The sequence below is a fragment of the Coregonus lavaretus genome (genome assembly GCF_964263955.1).
Source record: "Coregonus lavaretus genome assembly, chromosome: 5".
NCBI lineage: Eukaryota > Metazoa > Chordata > Actinopteri > Salmoniformes > Salmonidae > Coregonus > Coregonus lavaretus.
This window is the reverse complement of record NC_139992.1, coordinates 38,061,914-38,081,420: the sequence shown is the minus strand read 5'-3', so window position 1 is coordinate 38,081,420 and position 19,507 is coordinate 38,061,914. Positions and strand designations below refer to the sequence as shown.

Below are 19,507 nucleotides of genomic sequence, written 5' to 3'. Positions count from 1 at the left end.
CGCAGTTTGTAGGACCGTTCAAAGTCCTGAGGAGAATCAACGAGGTCACATATAGGTTATTACTGCCCCCCTGATTACCGTATTAACCCCTCGTTTCATGTGTCTCTCCTCAGGCTGGTGGTGGCTGGTCCGCTCCAGGAGTCTGAGGTGCGGGAGGTCCCTCCATCTCCTTTGGACATCGAGGGGGCGCCGCCGTACTCTGTCCGGTCCATCCTGGATTCGAGGCGCCGGGTGGGGGGCCTTCAGTACCTCATGGAGTGGGAAGGGTACGGTCCGGAAGAACGGTGCTGGGTCCCGGTGAGGGATATCCTCGATCCCTCTCTGCTGAGGGACTTCCATCGTCGCCATCCCGAGGCCGGTGTCGGCGCGCTGCTGGAGCTGCGCGTCAAGGGAGGGGTACTGTCACGAATTCAGCCGAGGCTGCCCCTCCTCCTTGCACGGGCAGGTTTCGGCGTTCGTCGTCACCGGCTTACTAGCCACTACCGCTCCATTTATCATCACTCCATTTGTCTTGTCTTGTCTTGTCAATCACAAACACCTGGTACTCATTCCCTCATTAGTCTGTGTATAAGTGTTCCCTCTGCCCCCTTGTCCTTTGTGAGTGATTGTTCGTTGTGAGAGTGAGTAGCTAGGTTGACCTACTCTTGTATGCAGCCAAGGTTGATTCTCCCTTGTGCTAGTTTCGTTCTGTCGCTATATGCGCTACATTATTGTACACTGAATAAACTCTTGATTTCGGTGTTTTACCTCCTGCTCCTGACTCCGTCATTCACACCTCAACACAATTACAAATGTCATTTAGTCTTACATTTGATAAAGACATACACAAGTAATATAATATTAATAAAACAATAACTTTATTGAAAGAATAAGGATAAGGGGATACAGTCTCATTCAATCCTGAATACAAAGTGCAAGTTACTGTCACGATCGTCGTATTTTTTATTTTTTATTTTTTTCGTCGTATGAAGCAGACCAAGGCGCAGCGTGATATGCGTACATCTTTTAATGAGTACTTAATGACAATAACAAAACGATACGTGAAGTCCTAAGGTTAACAAACACAAACCTCTCCGGAACAAGATCCCACAAATGACAAGTGCAAAACAGGCTGCCTAAGTATGGACCCAATCAGAGACAACAAGCCACAGCTGCCTCTGATTGAGAACCACCCCGGCCAACATAGAAACACATGAACATAGAACACTAAACATAGAAACTAACACCCTGGCTCAACATATAAGAGTCCCCAGAGCCAGGGCGTTACAGTTACTTCATTCTATCATAACCATAACATTATATACAACATTAATCTCAGGGATATTGTCATCAAAATTGATGAACTGGAATTACAAAATATTATAAGAATAAGGAATATACTGTAATAACAATAATGGGCTTTTACAACTTTAATTTCTTCTTACATACATTCCTCTAGGCCTATAGCCTAATACTCGAAGAGTCAGAATTAAAAGCATGCAAGAACAGGGAAATGACCAGTGACAATCTAAGCTACTGGGTGAAGACTAGGAGACCATTTACTAGTACCTAGCTATGTATGGTATGTAAATATATGTATGTGTCCTGTAAGGGTGTGATTGTCCCTCAGCCCTGTTTACAGCCTCAGTAGCATGTTGTCCAATCTGTCCAGCCCCTGCCTATCCTTGTCACGGTGGAGCACAGTTGACATGTCTAGTGTCGTCCTCCTCACAAAGGTCTGAGAGCTGACAGTCCACCACAGTGTCCTGGAGAGAGAGAGATTTACAAAAATATAGACCTAATTTATATATAGGCTGACAGCAGTGTATGCATCAATTCAGGTTACAAGACTTGTGTAGGCCTAATGAATGACAATCACCGAATGTCATTCATAACACTTTTTGGTGTTTTGTAAGTGATGTCTCTTTGCGCTTATCCAATGGCACTGTATGCATTCCAGAATGATTAGCCTAATAGTTGGAATAGCCTAATTGTTGGAATAGTAACTTAAATCTGGACACTGACTGTAGGCCTCCCATGTAGCCTATTATAATATTAACTCCTGCAGAATTTAGTGTTCCTCACAGTAAAATGATAGATTTTATTTTATATATAGAAATTATATTTTTACCTTTATTTAACCAGGTAAGCCAGTTGAGAACAAGTTCTCATTTACAACTGCGACCTGGCCAAGATTGACACGACTTTCGCCGAAGTTGGTGCCTCTCCTTGTGCGGGCGGCTATCGGCGGTCGTCGTCACCGGCTTTCTAGCTGCCACCGATCTACGTTTCTGTTTTCCATTTGTTTTGTCTTGTTTGTACACACCTGGTTCTCATTGTATGATGATTATTTCCCTATTTAACCCTCTGGTTCCCACATGGTTTTGTGCGTGTTTGTTCGTTGTGTCGTGTCACACGCGTTTGTGAGCTGGTGTGTTTTCCCTGCGTGGAAGTTAGTGTTTGTTTTTTCAGAGTAAAGTACATTGTGTACTCAGTTCTGTGTCCTGCGCCTGACTCTGTCCTACCGCTGCACATTTGATACCCTGACAAAGATAAAGCAAAGCAGTGCGATAAAAACAACAACAACACAGAGTTACATATGGAATAAACAAAAATGTACAGTCAATAACACAATAGAAAATAGAAAATCTATATACAGTGTGTGCAAATGTAGTAAGTTATGGAGGTAAGGCAATAAATAGGCCATAGTACAAAATAATTACAATTTAGTATTAACACTGGAGTGATAGATGTGCAGAAGATGATGTGCAAATAGAGATACTGGGGTGCAAATGAGCAAAATAAATAACAATGTTAATAACAATATGGGGATGAGGTAGTTGGGTGGGGTAATTACAGATGGGCTGTGTACAGGTACAGTGATCGGTAAGCTGCTCTGACAACTGATGCTTAAAGTTAATGAGGGAGATAAGTGTCTCCAGCTTCATAGATTTTTGTAGTTCATTCCAGTCATTTGCAGCAGAGAACTGGAAGGAATGGCGGCCAAAGGAGGTGTTGGCTTTGGTGATGACCAGTGAGATATACTTGCTGGAGCGCATACTACGGGTGGGTGTTGCTATGGTGACCAATGAGCTAAGATAAGGCGGGGATTTGCCTAGAAGTGACCTGGAGCCAGTGGGTTTGGCGACGAATATGTAGTGAGGGCCAGCCAACGAGAGCGTACAGGTCACAATGGTGGGTAGTATATGGGGCTTTGGTGACAAAACGAATGGCACTGGGATAGACTACATCCAATTTGCTGAGTTGAGTGTTGGAAGCTATTTTGTAAATTACATCGCCGAAGTCAAGGATCGGTAGGATAGTCAGTTTTACGAGGGCATGTTTAGCAGCATGAGTGAAGGAGGCTTTGTTGTGAAACAGGAAGCCGATTCTAGATTTAACTTTGGATTGGAGATGCTTAATGTGAGTCTGGAAGGAGAGTTTACGGTCTAACCAGACACCTAGGTATTTGTAGTTGTCCACATATTTGTAGTTGTCCACATATTCTAAGTCAGACCCGCCGAGAGTAGTGATTCTAGTTGGGCGGGCGGGTGCAAGCAGCGTTCGATTGAAGAGCATGCATTTAGTTTTACTAGCGTTTAAGAGCAGTTGGAGGCCACGGAAGGAGTGTTGTATGGCATTGAAGCTCGTTTGGAGGTTTGTTAACACAGTGTCCAATGAAGGGCCAGATGTATACAAAATGGTGTCGTCTGCGTAGAAGTGGATCTGAGAGTCACCAGCAGCAAGAGCAACATCAATGATATACACAGAGAATAGAGTCGGCCCGAGAATTGAACCCTGTGGCACCCCCATAGAGACTGCCAGAGGTCCAGACAACAGGCCCTCCGATTTGACACATTGAACTCTATCTGAAAAGTAGTTGGTGAACCAGGCGAGGCAGTCAGTTGAGAAACCAAGGCTATTTAGTCTGCCAATAAGAATGCGGTGATTGACAGAGTCAAAAGCCTTGGCCAGGTTGATGAAGACGGCTGCACAGTACTGTCTTTTATCAATCGCGGTTATTATATCGTTTAGGACCTTGAGCGTGGCTGAGGTGCACCCATGACCAGCTCGGAAACCAGATTGCATAGCGGAGAAGGTACGGTGGGATTCGAAGTGGTCGGTGATCTGTTTGTTAACTTGGCTTTCAAATATTTTCGAAAGGCAGGGTAGGATGGATATAGGTCTGTAACAGTTTGGATCTAGAGTGTCACCCCCTTTGAAGAGGGGGATGACCGCGGCAGCTTTCCAATCTCTGGGGATCTCAGACGATACGAAAGAGAGGTTGAACAGGCTAGTAATAGGGGTTGCGACAATTTCGGCGGCTAATTTTAGAAAGAAAGGGTCCAGATTGTCTAGCCCAGCTGATTTGTAGGGGTCTAGATTTTGCAGTTCTTTCAGGACATCAGCTATCTGAATTTGGGTGAAGGAGAAGCGGGGGGGGGCATGGGCAAGTTGCAGCGGAGGGTGCAGAGCTGGTGGCGGGGTAGGGGTAGCCGGGTGGAAAGCATGGCCAACCGTAGCAAAATGCTTATTGAAATTCTCGATTATCGTAGATTTATCGGTGGTGACAGTGTTTCCTAGCCTCAGTGCAGTGGGTAGCTGGGAGGAGGTGCTTTTATTCTCCATGGACTTTACAGTGTCCCAAAACTTTTTGGAGTTAGTGCTACAGGATGCAAATTTCAGTTTGAAAAAGCTAGCCTTTGCTTTCCTAACTGATTGTGTATATTGGTTCCTGACTTCCCTGAAAAGTTGCATATCGCGGGGGCTGTTCGATGCTAATGCAGTACGCCACAGGATGTTTTTGTGCTGGTCAAGGGCAGTCAAGTCTGGGGTGAACCAGGGGCTATATCTGTTCTTAGTTCTGAATTGTTTGAATGGGGCATGCTTATTTAAGATGGAGAGGGTAAATTAGTCAGGATGATATCTATGAGGGTGCCCATGTTTACGGATTTAGGGTTGTACCTGGTAGGTTCCTTGATAATTTGTGTGAGATTGAGGGCATCTAGTTTAGATTGTAGGACGGCCGGGGTGTTAAACATATCCCAGTTTAGGTCACCAAGCAGTACGAACTCTGAGGATAGATGGGGGGCAAGCAATTCGTATATGGTGTCCAGGGCACAACTGGGGGCTGAGAGGGGTCTGTAGCAAGCGGCAACAGTGAGAGACTTATTTCTGGAAAGGTGGATTTTTAGAAGTAGAAGCTCAAACTGTTTGGGCACAGACCTGGATAGTATGATAGAGCTCTGCAGGCTATCTCTACAGTAGATTGCAACTCCGCCCCTATCTAGATGGAAAATGTTGTAGTTCGGGATGGAAATTTCTGAATTTTTGGTGGCCTTCCTAAGCCAGGATTCAGATACTGCTAGAACATCAGGGTTGGCAGAGTGTGCTAACGCAGTGAATAACTCAAACTTGGGGAGGAGGCTTCTGATGTTAACATGCAAGAAACCAAGGCTTTTACGGTTACAGAAGTCAACAAATGATAGCGCCTGGGGAGTAGGAGTGATACTGGGGGCTACAGGGCCTGGGTTAACCTCTACATCACCAGAGGAACAGAGGAGGAATAGAATAAGTATACGGCTAAAGGCTTTAAGAACTGGTCTTCTAGTGCATTGGGTACAGAGAATAAACGGGGCAGATTTCCGTGCGTTGTAGAATAGATTCAGGTCATTATGTACAGACAAGGATATGGAAGGATATGAGTACAGTGGAGGTACACCTAAGCATTGGGTAACGATGAAAGAGATAGCATCACTGGAGGTACCGATTGAGCCGGTCTCCGTGTGTATGGGGGGTGGGACAAAGAAGCTATCTGAGGCAGGTTCTGGGGGGCTTTACAGTGAAATAGTACAATAAGAACTATCCCAAACAGCAATAGGGTAGGCATATTGACATGGGAGAGAGGCATAACGCAATAACAGGTGTTATTCGAGAGGGCTAAGACAACAACTGGTAATGGCGACGAAAGTTTGGGTTGAGGCTAAACAGATCAACAGGATGGGGTACCGTGTAAAGGAACAGTCCAGTGGGCATCAGATGTGTAGCTGAGTGATCATAAGGTCTGGTGAACAGCAATAGGTAAGTCCGGGAGCAGTTCGTAGGCTGCTACAACACAGGCGAGCAGGAGGCACGGCTGTTGATTGCGCGTGCTAGTGGGCCGGTGCTAGCAGATGGATCTTCGTGGTCGTCGCAACGGGAAGCCTGTTGAAACCACATCAGACGATTACGTCGGCAGACCAGTCGTGATGGATCGGCGGGGCTCCGTGTCGACACTAGGTGGTCCCGTCCAGTTGACAGAGAGGTGGATAGCCGGGAAATGGGCCTGGCTCGAGGCTAGCTCAAGGCAAACTGGTGCTAGCTTCGGGACAAGTGGTGATTAGTGGTGATTAGCCAACAACAACATCCATACGGTTGCAGCTAGCTAGTTGTGATGATCTGGTGTTAGGGTCCAGTGATTCAGTGATTGCGGCAGAAAATCCGAAATGCTCTGGGTCGATAGCACACTGTGCAGACTGGCCGATAATTATCCAGGCTAGAGCTGGCTGGTAGGTAGGTAGTGCAGGCCACGGACAGTGGTGAAGACCGCTAACGGTGGCTAATAGCAATAGCTAATAGCAAGTAGCTAGTTAGCTGGCTAGCTGGCTAGTTTCAGCCGTGGGTTCTTGATAAAAGGTATGAAGAAATAATAGAATCCATTCCACATTGGGTGAGGCGGGTTGCAGGAAAGTATATTTAGTTAAGGATGGAAAGTGAGATAGAGAAATATATACGAAAAAATACTAAAAAACAAAAAAACAGGCTATTTACACGAGGACACAACATAATACACAACTGCACTGCTATGCCATCTTGGATCCTCCTTAACAAGATAGGATAGATAGTATTAACAGAAATTCAGAGCTGGCCTCAGACATATGGAGGACTAAAAGTGCCACAATTAAATAAATAAATACACCATTAAATAATTACTTAAATGTGTCATTAATTAATTAAAATTAGAATTAAATACATAAATGTGTTATTAAATGTGTCATTAATTAATTCAAATACCGATTCATTTTATGTAAAATACATATATAATAATTTCACTATTTACATTTACATTTCATGGTCCTGCGTTGGAGTGCTTCCTGAATTACTTAAAACTGTCAAACTGACCCATCAAAAGTTGGTAGGCGGAACCTAACGCCTGATTGGTTACCCTCTGCATCAAGCCAAGACAAATCAATTCCGGATAATGTCAGCAGGTCCTGCTTCTACATCCTCTGCTAAGTTTAAAATGTCTCTAACCAACTCCCTGGAAAGTTCACGGAGATCCTCCATTGTCTCTATCCAGGTTGGCCTACTCTACTTCAGACCAAAGCAATGGATCAGACTAGATTCGCGTTAGCCCCGCCCACTGACTTTGATGGGTCAGTTTGACAGTTTTAAGTAATTCATGAATCACTGCAATGCAGGATCATGAAATGTAAATGTAAATAGTGAAATAATTATATATGTATTTTACATAAAATGAATCGGTATTTGAATTAATTAATGATACATTTAATAACACATTTATGTATTTAATTCTAATTTTAATTAATTATTGACACATTTAAGTAATTATTTAATGGTGTATTTATTTATTTAATTGTGGCACTTTTAGTCCTCCATACAGACAGTGTTTGCCTTTTAATTAAATGCAGATCACTGAGTTATTGGTTTTCTATTAGTGTAAGAGGTATTTTAGGCCTACATGTCATTCTACTCTGCTCTGTTGATACATATTGGTACAACTAGACAGTGTAATTATGTGTTCCCACTAGACAAGCTTATGCAAAGTGTTCTACCTACCAGGCTGCTGTGTCTGTCTCTGAATGACTAAATATGAGAAATGCCATGTCATTATAGAAGAGCCAAAGGATTGTGTTAGCCGTTAGCGGTTAGCCTAGCACCTCTTCGCTAAACCCTTAGGCACCTGAGATTACTCTTGCAGCTCTCTGTATCCTAATAGCCCCCGATAGAGTTACCAGCAGAGGAAATCCTAAAGCCGTAGTGGGAAATTCTGGGAAATTAGGCTCCAGATGCTCGAGGGGCTCCAGAGGGCTCTGGTCATGTGCAAGGTTTGGCTGCTGGTCAGGTTGCTGCTTCCATGCAGTTGTAATGTGATCTAACTGTGATCTAGCTCAGAGTAGGCGATATGGCCAAAATATCATATTATAATATTATTATATTATATTATATATTAAATAAATATTATATTATTATTTCCACACCGTACCACATTTGTTTTGTCTTTGTATGCCTCTATTTTGTTAAAAGAAGTCAATTTTCCTTTATCAGAATGATTCTTCTTCTCTATGACCATGTATACTGAACAAAAATATAAACGCAACATGCAACAATTTCAAAGATTTTACTGAGTTACAGTTCATATAAGGAAATCAGTCAACTGAAATAAATTAGACCTTAATGGATTTCAAATGACTGGGAATACAGATATACATCTGTTGGTCATAGACCTTATAAAAAAAGGTAGGGGCGTGGATCAGAAAATCAGTCAGTATCTGGTGTGACCACCATTTGCCTCATGCAGTGCGACATATCTCCTTCGCATAGAGTTGATCAGGCTGTTGGTTGTGGCCTGTGGAATGTTGTCCCTCTCCTCTTCATTGGCTGTGCAAAGACATTGGCGGGAACTGGAACACTCTGTCGTACACGTTGATCTAGAGCATCCCAAACATGCTCAATGGGTGACATCTGGTGACATGTCTGGTGAGTATTCAGGCCATGGAAGAACTGGGACATTTTCAGCTTCCAGGAATTGTGTACAGATCCTTGCGACATGGGTCTGTGCATTATCAAGCTGAAACATGAGGTGACGTTGGCGGATGAATGGCACGACAATGGGCCTCAGGATCTCGTCACGGTATCTCCGTGCGTTGAAATTGCCATCGATAAAATGTAATTGTGTTCGTTGTCTGTAGCTTATGCCTGCCCATACCATAAGGTCTTCTCTCCTTCCTCCTATCTTCCCTTATTCCTGCCATTCCTCCCTTCTGCCTGGGCCCAACAGTCTATGCTGCTCTGGATTTGACTGTCTGAAAACTTAGAGAGGGAGGAGGGTGAGAGGGAGAGGGAGAGGGAGAGAGAGACACAGAGAGATGTCCGGATACCCGTACTTGTGTCCTAAATAGTAGGCCGTTTTGAGTATGCAAATATTATTTTTTTTCTAGTGAAAATCGAGTATACTTTAAATGCTAGGATGTCATACTCATTTCGGGTTTTCATCTAGTAGAATTTGTTGCACACTATTGAGGAAGAGAATCGTCTTTTCACACCCACCTGTGTTCGACAACAGCTGATAATCAGAATAGGGGATGTGCTCTACAAAAATCTACGAATGGCGAGGAACAAGCACAATTACGCATTTGATGACGCCTTCTCAGTATGGATGAGAAGTATGTTGATATTTGTTGCTTACTGCATACGTTTGTACTAAACAGTACATTCTAAATAGTATGTAGTATGGTTAGAAAGAGGGGGGAAGGTTGTTACTGAGGCATATGTTATTGCAAGCGAACAGTCTTGAAAGTTCATTTTGAACCCCCTGACCATATTGAATTACAATGTACTTGGGAGAGATAAAGTCCCATTCGACCCTGAAATATCACTTGTCTTCCAGTTGTGGTTTCAAGCCTGAATTGATGTTTATGTCTGTAATTGGGCTTGTGCTTTCTAGGGATTTTTGACTGGCTGCCAGTGTAGAACATACATACAGAGACTATTCATACAGCTCTCTGGGGTGTTATCATTTATGAGTTAATTTCTTAATGCCTCAAATTAACCATAATGATACCATAACGGATTGCTATGTTTGTTTGTTTTATAGTTTGGAGTGGCTGGATGGATTGATAGTGTGTGCTGTAGCCTGTATATCATGCAGAGGACATCACTGCTGAGGGACTCACATAAACTCTTGTTTAACCAGCCATTTAATCCACAAATGGTCTCCTCTTCAACTCTCACTCTGTCTCTCTCTCTTTTCTATCTTTCATCTCTCTTCCTGTCGATTACTCGATTTCTCTCTCTCTCTCTCGCTCTCTCTCTCTCTCTCTCTCTCTCTCTCTCTCTCTCTCTCTCTCTCTCTCTCTCTCTCTCGCTCTCTCTCTCTCGCTCTCTGGTCATGTCCAAAATCTGTCTTTCTTACCACTTACTAAAACGACATACTGTGTACTAATCATACTATTTAGAACTTACTGTTTAGTAAAAATTTATACAGTAAGCAACAAATATCAATGTACTAGACTCACCCATACTAAGAATGCGTCATCTAATGCAGGGGTTCCCAAATCTTTTCACTCAGCCTCCCTTCCAGCATTGGGGAACATCCCGCGCCCCCCCTATTTCTATGGGCACAAGCACTGTTCATGACACAAACTGTCCACACCCCTCTTGTTGGCTGAGAGAACATTTTGCAGGTTTAAAACTTATTTCCTTCAATTCTACACATTTCTTCATGGGATGCAGAGAGAATGTTGCAGTTTTAAAGCTCATTTTCTTGCAATTCTATACATTTTGCCATGTCTAATGTGTATTCATGTGATATTTGAGTGACTCAAACATTACAACAAAATCTATAGGCTAAAAAACATTAGCTGATTGGGCTAGTTGATCTGGGCATTTGTGACAAGTTATAAATAGCTCTCTAAGGTACGCAAAGACTGACATGAAAACTGATGATGCACTAACCAATTTCGAAATTTCACCTTGTGCATTCTACTATTACAACTTTCAAGAGTAAATTGAAAGCCGGACTGAGACATCTGTGGCATTGTGTCGTGTGACACAACTGCACATTTTAGAGTGGCCTTTTATTGTCCCCAGCACAAGGTGCACCTGTGTAATGATCATGCTGTTTAATCAGCTTCTTGATATGCCACACCTGTCAGGTGGATGGATTATCTTGGCAAAGGAGTAATGCTCACTAACAGGGATGTAAACAAATTTGTGCAAAACATTTGAGAAAAATAAGCTTTTTTTTTTATATGGAACGTTTCTGGGAACTTTTATTTCAGCTCATGAAACAATGGACCAACACTTTACATGTTGCGTTTATATTTTTGTTCAGTGTAGTTTCCCGGGCTAGTCTTTGATGTGGAAAAGCCCATGGGAACGTGGATGTGTTGCTGTGAAAAGACAAACCTACTCATTGTGAGAGATGGGAGGAGTTGCTAGTCGTGAGTGGCCCAGAGCGGGGAGACTGATGCAATGGATGCTAGAGCTCATCTTTCCTAGCCTAGTCCCCGATCTGTTTGTGCTATCTTGCCAACACCTTGTCACTAATGTTTGGCACAACAGTTCTATAAGGAGAGTAGAAACAAGAGATGGCAAGAGAGCAGAAACAGACTGGCACCCACACTGGGTTCTTCAGCTGTCCCCATAGGATAACTATTTTTGGTTCCAGGTAAAAGCCTTTTGGGTTCAAGTAAAAAACAATTTTGGGTTCCATGTAGAACTCTCTGGGTTCTACATGGAACATGGGTTCTACATGGAACCCAAAAGGGTTCTACTTGGAACCAAAAGGGTTCTACCTGGAACCAACAAGGGTTCTTTAAAAGGTTATCCTATAGGAACAGCCGAAGATCCCTTTTAGGTTCTAGATAGCACCTTTTTTTTTCTAAGACTGAAGGCCAATCCATAATGTATAAGTTACCTCTCTTCCTAGTCAAAAACAATCCTTTCTTCATCAGTCGCTATGGTTGAGTCACCGGTCTCTCACATAAGGAGACATCTTAAGTCTGATGTAGACTCCTAATCCTCTCTTTGTCCTGGTCTTCCTCAATACCCCGTAGTTACAGACACACTCTGCCTTCCCTCATCCTCCATCTCTCCTTTTCCTTTCCCTCTTCTATCCTCCTCTCCTCCGTGCTCTATCATGTAGGCCTAGTTGAATATTGAATAGGAAATGTGGAGCTAAGATAGGCTAATGAGCCAATGACAAGTAGAGCTGTGGTGTACATCAGAGCAACACAGGGGTAACTCTCCCTCTCCCTCTCTCTGACGATGAAAATCTTGATACAATCCGATATGTATTAATTAAGCAATAAGGCACGAGGGGGTGTGGTATATGGCCAATATACCACGGCTAAGGGCTGTTCTTAAGCACGACGCAATGCGGTGTGCCTGGACACAGCCCTTAGCCATGGTATATTGGACATATACTACAATTCCCCGAGGTGCCTTATTGCTATTATAAACTGGTTACCAACGTAATTAGAGCAGTAAAAATACATGTTTTGTCATACCCGTGGTATACCACGGTTGTCAGCCAATCAGCATTCAGGGCTCGAACCACCCAGTTTATAATTATTAATAACCAATATCTCTTTCCCCCATCCCCTTTCTTTTATCTCTCACTTTCTGCCACCTCCCTTTCTCCTTTCTTCCTTCCCTCATGCTCTTCAGATGTTCCTTGTGGCCCTGTCGTTTGCCTACTTTGCCAAGGCCTTGTCTGGCAGCTACATGAAGAGCACAATAACCCAGCTGGAGAGACGCTTTGACATCCCCAGTTACCTAACAGGTGTCATCGATGGGAGCTTTGAGATAGGTAAGTAAGTGTCTGCGTCACAGGTCCCCATCCTCCTGTCCCCACCCCCCTCCTCGTCCTCATCCCCAGGGCTATTTTGGTCTTCCGTTCTATCCATGTTGTTGTGGAAGAGAAGAGATGTGAATGAATGGGTCACCAAGGCCTTCTAGGAAGTCATCAGGGTCCACATGTATCAAAGAAAAAACTAAACCTTGTGTGCACCAGATTTCCCACAAAGGTTGGTATTTATCCATTTTGAACTTGCGGGAAAGTGTGCGTATAGCAGCATGTAGCCTAATATATTTATTTTACATGTATTATATAGGCCTAAATCATAATCATATAGCAAGACATGTCTCTCCTTTTCTGACATGACTGGTTTATTCCCGCTACACAACAACTACTAGGCTACCATTTATCCATCACTCATTCAATAGCCAAGCATGCTCGAAAGTAAATAGACCGGTAGCCTATTTCAAATATTTGACATTGCTGTGCGGTAGCCTATTTCATCTCAGAGCCTATACCAAGGCAGGAGATATAAACACAATCATGTACTGATGAACAAAATATTGAACAACATTTCGTCTTTTGATTAGAAGTGTGGGCTGAAGCATTTACTTTTAAATTGTTCGAATAGACAATCAATCTTGCAGAATGCACGGCCAGTGTTTGGCACTCGCTATAGGCAGCATGCATTTTTTGTTTGAAAGTCACTGAAACACATTCTGCCCACACCTCTACATAAATGTGATCAAACTTACCATTGAGCCTTCTTTGAGAAACTGTCATGGCCCAGTTACAACATCATGCTATCGCATGTAAAGTGTGCAGTGAAATGCTTATGTTTCTAGCTCCAACAGTGCAGTAGTATCTAGCAATACAATAACGCCCCCCAAAAAACAAACAAATACTAGAAATTAAGAAATATCAGAAGTAGCTATATTTACTGCATTTTGTTTTACCATGCTGCCCTACGCTCAGCAACAAAAACAATAACGGTGGTGGAGCAGCCAGTGGTGCTGTTTCCCCCTACTGCAGATTCCATCTCTATGGGTTTGGTTAAGGTTAGGGTTAAGGTAAGGGGTCAGTGTTAGATTTTGATTAGTCATTTTGCAGGTCAGTAGTGTCCTTATAGAGTCTCCCTTCAGCCCATGCCTTAGGAGTATATAGAAACACCTCTCTGCCTCAAGGGCCTTTAATATTGCAGACAGATTGTGGATTCCATCAATGTAATTGTCTGCATAATTTCCAATCCACTATATATTTTTGGGGTAAATATATACAGTGGGGAAAAAAAGTATTTAGTCAGCCACCAATTGTGCAAGTTCTCCCACTTAAAAAGATGAGAGAGGCCTGTAATTTTCATCATAGGTACACGTCAACTATGACAGACAAATTGAGGGAAAAAAATCCAGAAAATCACATTGTAGGATTTTTAATGAATTTATTTGCAAATTATGGTGAAAAATAAGTATTTGGTCAATAACAAAAGTTTCTCAATACTTTGTTATATACCCTTTGTTGGCAATGACACAGGTCAAACGTTTTCTGTAAGTCTTCACAAGGTTTCCACACACTGTTGCTGGTATTTTGGCCCATTCCTCCATGCAGATCTCCTCTGGAGCAGTGATGTTTTGGGGCTGTCGCTAGGCAACACAGACTTTCAACTCCCTCCAAAGATTTTCTATGGGGTTGAGATCTGGAGACTGGCTAGGCCACTCCAGGACCTTGAAATGCTTCTTACGAAGCCACTCCTTCGTTGCCCGGGCGGTGTGTTTGGGATCATTGTCATGCTGAAAGACCCAGCCACGTTTCATCTTCAATGCCCTTGCTGATGGAAGGAGGTTTTCACTCAAAATCTCACGATACATGGCCCCATTCATTCTTTCCTTTACACGGATCAGTCGTCCTGGTCCCTTTGCAGAAAAACAACCCCAAAGCATGATGTTTCCACCCCCATGCTTCACAGTAGGTATGGTGTTCTTTGGATGCAACTCAGCATTCTTTGTCCTCCAAACACGGCGAGTTGAGTTTTTACCAAAAAGTTCTATTTTGGTTTCATCTGACCATATGACATTCTCCCAATCCTCTTCTGGATCATCCAAATGCACTCTAGAAAACTTCAGACGGGCCTGGACATGTACTGGCTTAAGCAGGGGGACACGTCTGGCACTGCAGGATTTGAGTCCCTGGCAGCATAGTGTGTTACTGATGGTAGGCTTTGTTACTTTGGTCCCAGCTCTCTGCAGATCATTCACTAGGTCCCCCCGTGTGGTTCTGGGATTTTTGCTCACCGTTCTTGTGATCATTTTGACCCCACGGGGTGAGATCTTGCGTGGAGCCCCAAACCGAGGGAGATTATCAGTGGTCTTGTATGTCTTCCATTTCCTAATAATTGCTCCCACAGTTGATTTCTTCAAACCAAGCTGCTTACCTATTGCAGATGCAGTCTTCCCAGCTTGGTGCAGGTCTACAATTTTGTTTCTGGTGTCCTTTGACAGCTCTTTGGTCTTGGCCATAGTGGAGTTTGGAGTGTGACTGTTTGAGGTTGTGGACAGGTGTCTTTTATACTGATAACAAGTTCAAACAGGTGCCATTAATACAGGTAACGAGTGGTGGACAGAGGAGCCTCTTAAAGAATAAGTTACAGGTCTGTGAGAGCCAGAAATCTTGCTTGTTTGTAGGTGACCAAATACTTATTTTCCACCATAATTTGCAAATAAATTCATTAAAAATCCTACAATGTGATTTTCTGGATGTTTTTTTCTCAATTAGTCTGTCATAGTTGACGTGTACCTATGATGAAAATTACAGGCCTCTCTCAATTTTTTAAGTGGGAGAACTTGCACAATTGGTGGCTGACTAAATACTTTTTTTCCCCACTGTATATATATATATTTTTTTTGTATATTTTTTTTTGTTTCCTTTTTTCGTTTTTTTTATTATTATTTTTTCCCTAACCCTACCACTCCTCCCCTAATTTGAGTAAACTAATGGACAACAACACTTAGGCTTCAACTTCCAGTTTATACATACTATATACATTTTACGGACACAGTATATTTGACAATAGTTATCTTTTGTTCGTTTTTAGTCCCATCCTTCAGCTACCCTCAACCCCTCCCATCTATCTCTGAAGACCATCCAGTTTTGATTTCTATTTGCCATAGATTTTCCAACTGTGCTGTTTCACAAACGTTATGAACCTATATACATTTTACGGACACAGTATATTTTACATGAGTTTACATTTTTAGTCCCACCCTTCAGCTCGCCTCAAGGGCCTTTCTGTGTAGAGTAGACGGAAACCAGGAGAAGCCTGCTGTAGGATGCGCTGTGTGCCTCTTGTCATGGCTCCAATGGCCCCTACCACAGGGAGAGAGAACAACAAGAGAAAAGTGCTGAAGCGACTCAGGAGAGCTCCATAGACTAGCCTCAAAGGCCTTTCTGTATTTAACCACTCTCTAATATCAGGATGTACTCTGTGCCTCTTGACCTGCTCAAACCATAGAGACATTTCCCTTTTGGGAAACCCTTAGCAACAAACAAAGGAGTTATTCTAGTTCACACAGTATTCTAAATGAATGAAGGAAAAATAAACACATTCACAGTCAGTGAGTTCAGGTGTTTTCAGCACAATAGCTCTCAGCACAATGAAAACTGTTATTGTCCTTAAGCAGTATTTTAAACTAACGAAGGGCACAATGACACTTTCACTACCTGGCATTTCCAAGTGCTAGGTTGGCCTTAGTCAGAGGACAGTTATTTCAGGAGTTCAGAAGTTGAGGCATTCTACAGCAGGTTTCTGAAGTGGGACTTTCCAAACCACACAGGGAGAATATCCTACCTACTCCTCTTAATAGTGAGAGCGGATGGACGTCCTTAATATGGAATGGACGTCATCCCTCCATCCCTCCGTCCTTGAAAAACAACAATTGGTTCAATCATGAAATGGCTGCTTTTGTTTTACCTCATTCAGGTATTTATCGCCCACCGCTCTCCTCCACTACCCAATTTTCTCTCTCTCTAACATTCTAGCTCTCTCTCTCTCGCTCGTTCTTTCAACTCCCCCCCTCTCTCTCACTCACTCACACACACACACACACACACACACACACACACACACACACACACACACACACACACACACACACACACACACACACACACCCACACACCCACCCATCCCTCTCGCTCTGTCTCTGTCTCTCTCTTGCTCTACCCCAACCCCCCTCCCTCCTCTCTCTCTATCCAGGCTACGGCACAGTCATTCAATTGGCCCTCGGTCATTCGATTTGGAGGGTTCTTCTTTTCTTATGATCCAATTTGTAAGCATTACCAACAGAGTGAATGTGAAAATTGATTCAAAATGGTCGCCTTCTGCTGGTGGTTTGCAGGATGTGCAATGATATAAGTATATATAAGTATATAAGTATATAAGTATATATAAGTATATATATATATACTCCTGAGTGGCGCAGTGGTCTAAGGCACTGCATCGCAGTGCTAACTGTGCCACTAGAGATCCTGGTTCGAATCCAGGCTCTGTCGCAGCTGGCCGCGACCGGGAGACTCATGGGCGGCGCACAATTGGCCCAGCGTCGTCCAGGGTAGGGGAGGGAATGGCCGGCAGGGATGTAGCTCAGTTGATAGAGCATGGCGTTTGCAACGCCAGGGTTGTGGGTTCGATTCCCACGGGGGGCCAGTATAAAAAAATATGTATTCACTAACTGTAAGTCGCTCTGGATAAGAGCGTCTGCTAAATGACTAAAATGTAAATGTAAATATAAGTAAAAGGAGGGCTGTGATTGGTTGGTGACATTGTCTACTATGCCAATTTCTCTGTATTAAATGGGCCATAACTTTAAAATTAGCAGAGATCCATCTCTGGAACTTTGATATGCCCATAGAGTATATTATTTTTAACAATATATTGAAACATTTGCCAAATAAGTTTTTGTATATTTTCAATATGAATGTTTATATTTTTCTATATTAATATATTATTGTAAGAAATGTGTTATTGAAATCAAAATACTACTCATATTACAGCGCAAGCGGTAAAGCTTCATATGACACACATTTCTGCTTTGTAGCATCTACAGATGAGACATTATGGAGTGTTAAGGGAGGCCAAAATATCAGAAATATGGCAACTTTGATTCATTATTTCTCAATTATGCTTTTATATACAAATGTCAAATATATGTCAACAACATATATCATTTTTTGGTCTGGGTTTTGTGAGGAATCACTCTATAGTGGGAATTAGGAAACCAACGGTGCCACTATGTTGAAACTCAATATGCCAACACACTTACATCAATGAGAGGAATTAGGCATTGTGATTGTGAATAAATTGAACTGGGTTCAGTTCCATGTCAACTCGACAATTCAAGAATCCATTCAGGAATGGAATCGAAATAGAGTTGTAACTAGAATAACCTTAACATTTTACTTTTCCAATTCGTGAATTGAATTTCAATTAATCAGATTTATCAATTTGAGAATTGAAATGGGAACTAAGAACAGACCAATTCTGTGTCTGTCTGTCCCCCTACCAGGTAACCTGTTGGTGATAGCATTTGTGAGTTACTTTGGTGCAAAGCTGCATCGGCCCAAGATCATAGCCATGGGCTGTGTACTGATGGCAGTGGGAACATTCATCATCGCTCTGCCACACTTCCTCATCGGACGGTGAGGTTTTACTGACTTTTATTTTGAAGGAGGATTAATTTCCAGCTTCCTTTTCAAATCAAATGTTATCGCATACACATATTTAGCAGATGTTATTGCGGGTGTAGCGAAATGCTTTTTTGAATGCACTTGTGGTACAGTAAGCTAAAGCTTATCTGGATATGTGTGTAAGTGTGTGCCTGTGCGCGTGTGTGTACTCTAGTCTGAATCATGTTTCCAGTTATCCCCTGTTTAAAGGAAATGTCAGTCTACAGTGCATTAGGAAAGTATTCAGACCCCTTGACTTTTTCTACATTTTGTTACGTTACAGCTTTATTCTAAAATTGATTAAATCGACACACAATACCCCATTACTTTGTTGAAGCACCTTTGGCAGCGATTACAGCCTCGAGTCTTCTTGGGTATGACGTTACAAGCTTCGCACACCTGTATTTGGGGAGTTTATCCCATTCTTCTCTGCAGATCCTCTCAAGCTATGTCAGGTTGGATGGGGAGCGTCGCTGTACAGCTATTTCAGGTCTCTCCAGCGATTCAAGTCCGGGCTCTGGCTAGGCCACTCAAGGACATTCAGAGACTTGTCCTGAAGCCACTCCTGCATTGTCTTGGCTGTGTGCTTAGGGTTGTTGTCCTGTTGGAAGGTGAACCTTCCTGTCTTGGCTTAAGTCTGGCCACTCTACCATAAAGACCTGATTGGTGGAGTGCTGCAGAGATGGTTGTCCTTCTGGAAGGTTCTCCCATCTCCACAGAGGAACTCTGGAGCTCTTGTCAGAGTGACCACCAGGTTCTTGGGCACTTCCCTGACCGAGGCCCTTCTCCCGTGATTGCTCAGTTTGGCCAGGCGGCCAGCTCTAGGAAGAGTCTTGGTGGTTCTAAACTTGTTCCATTTAAAAATGATGGAGGCCACTGTGTTCTTGGGGACCTTCAATGCTGCACACATTTTATGGTACCCTTCCCCAGATCTGTGCCTCAACACAATCCTGTCTTGGAGCTCTACGGACAATTCCTTCGACTTCATGGCTTGGTTTTTGCTCTGACTTGCACTGTCAACTGTGGGACCTTATATAGACAGGTGTGTGCCTTTCCAAATCATGTCCAATCAATTGAATTTACCACAGGTGGACTCCAATCAAGTTGTAGAAACATCTCAAGGATGATCAATGGAAACAGGATGCACCGGAGCTAAATTTTGAGTCTCATAGCAAAGGGTCTGAATACTTATGTTAATAAGGTACATTTCCAAAGATTTCTAAAAAC

The 19,507-nt window shown here is 42.9% G+C and overlaps 1 protein-coding gene across 1 annotated transcript in view; it reads left to right on the top strand.

Annotated features, from left to right (window-relative positions):
• Positions 1-19,507, top strand: part of LOC311129419 (solute carrier organic anion transporter family member 1C1-like) — a 72,232-nt gene that overhangs the window by 30,851 nt on the left and 21,874 nt on the right. The window contains exons 3-4 of the mRNA XM_084161704.1: positions 12,433-12,574; positions 18,121-18,253. Coding sequence (XP_084017830.1) covers positions 12,433-12,574; positions 18,121-18,253 — 275 coding nt within the window. The remainder of the gene's footprint in view (positions 1-12,432; positions 12,575-18,120; positions 18,254-19,507) is intronic.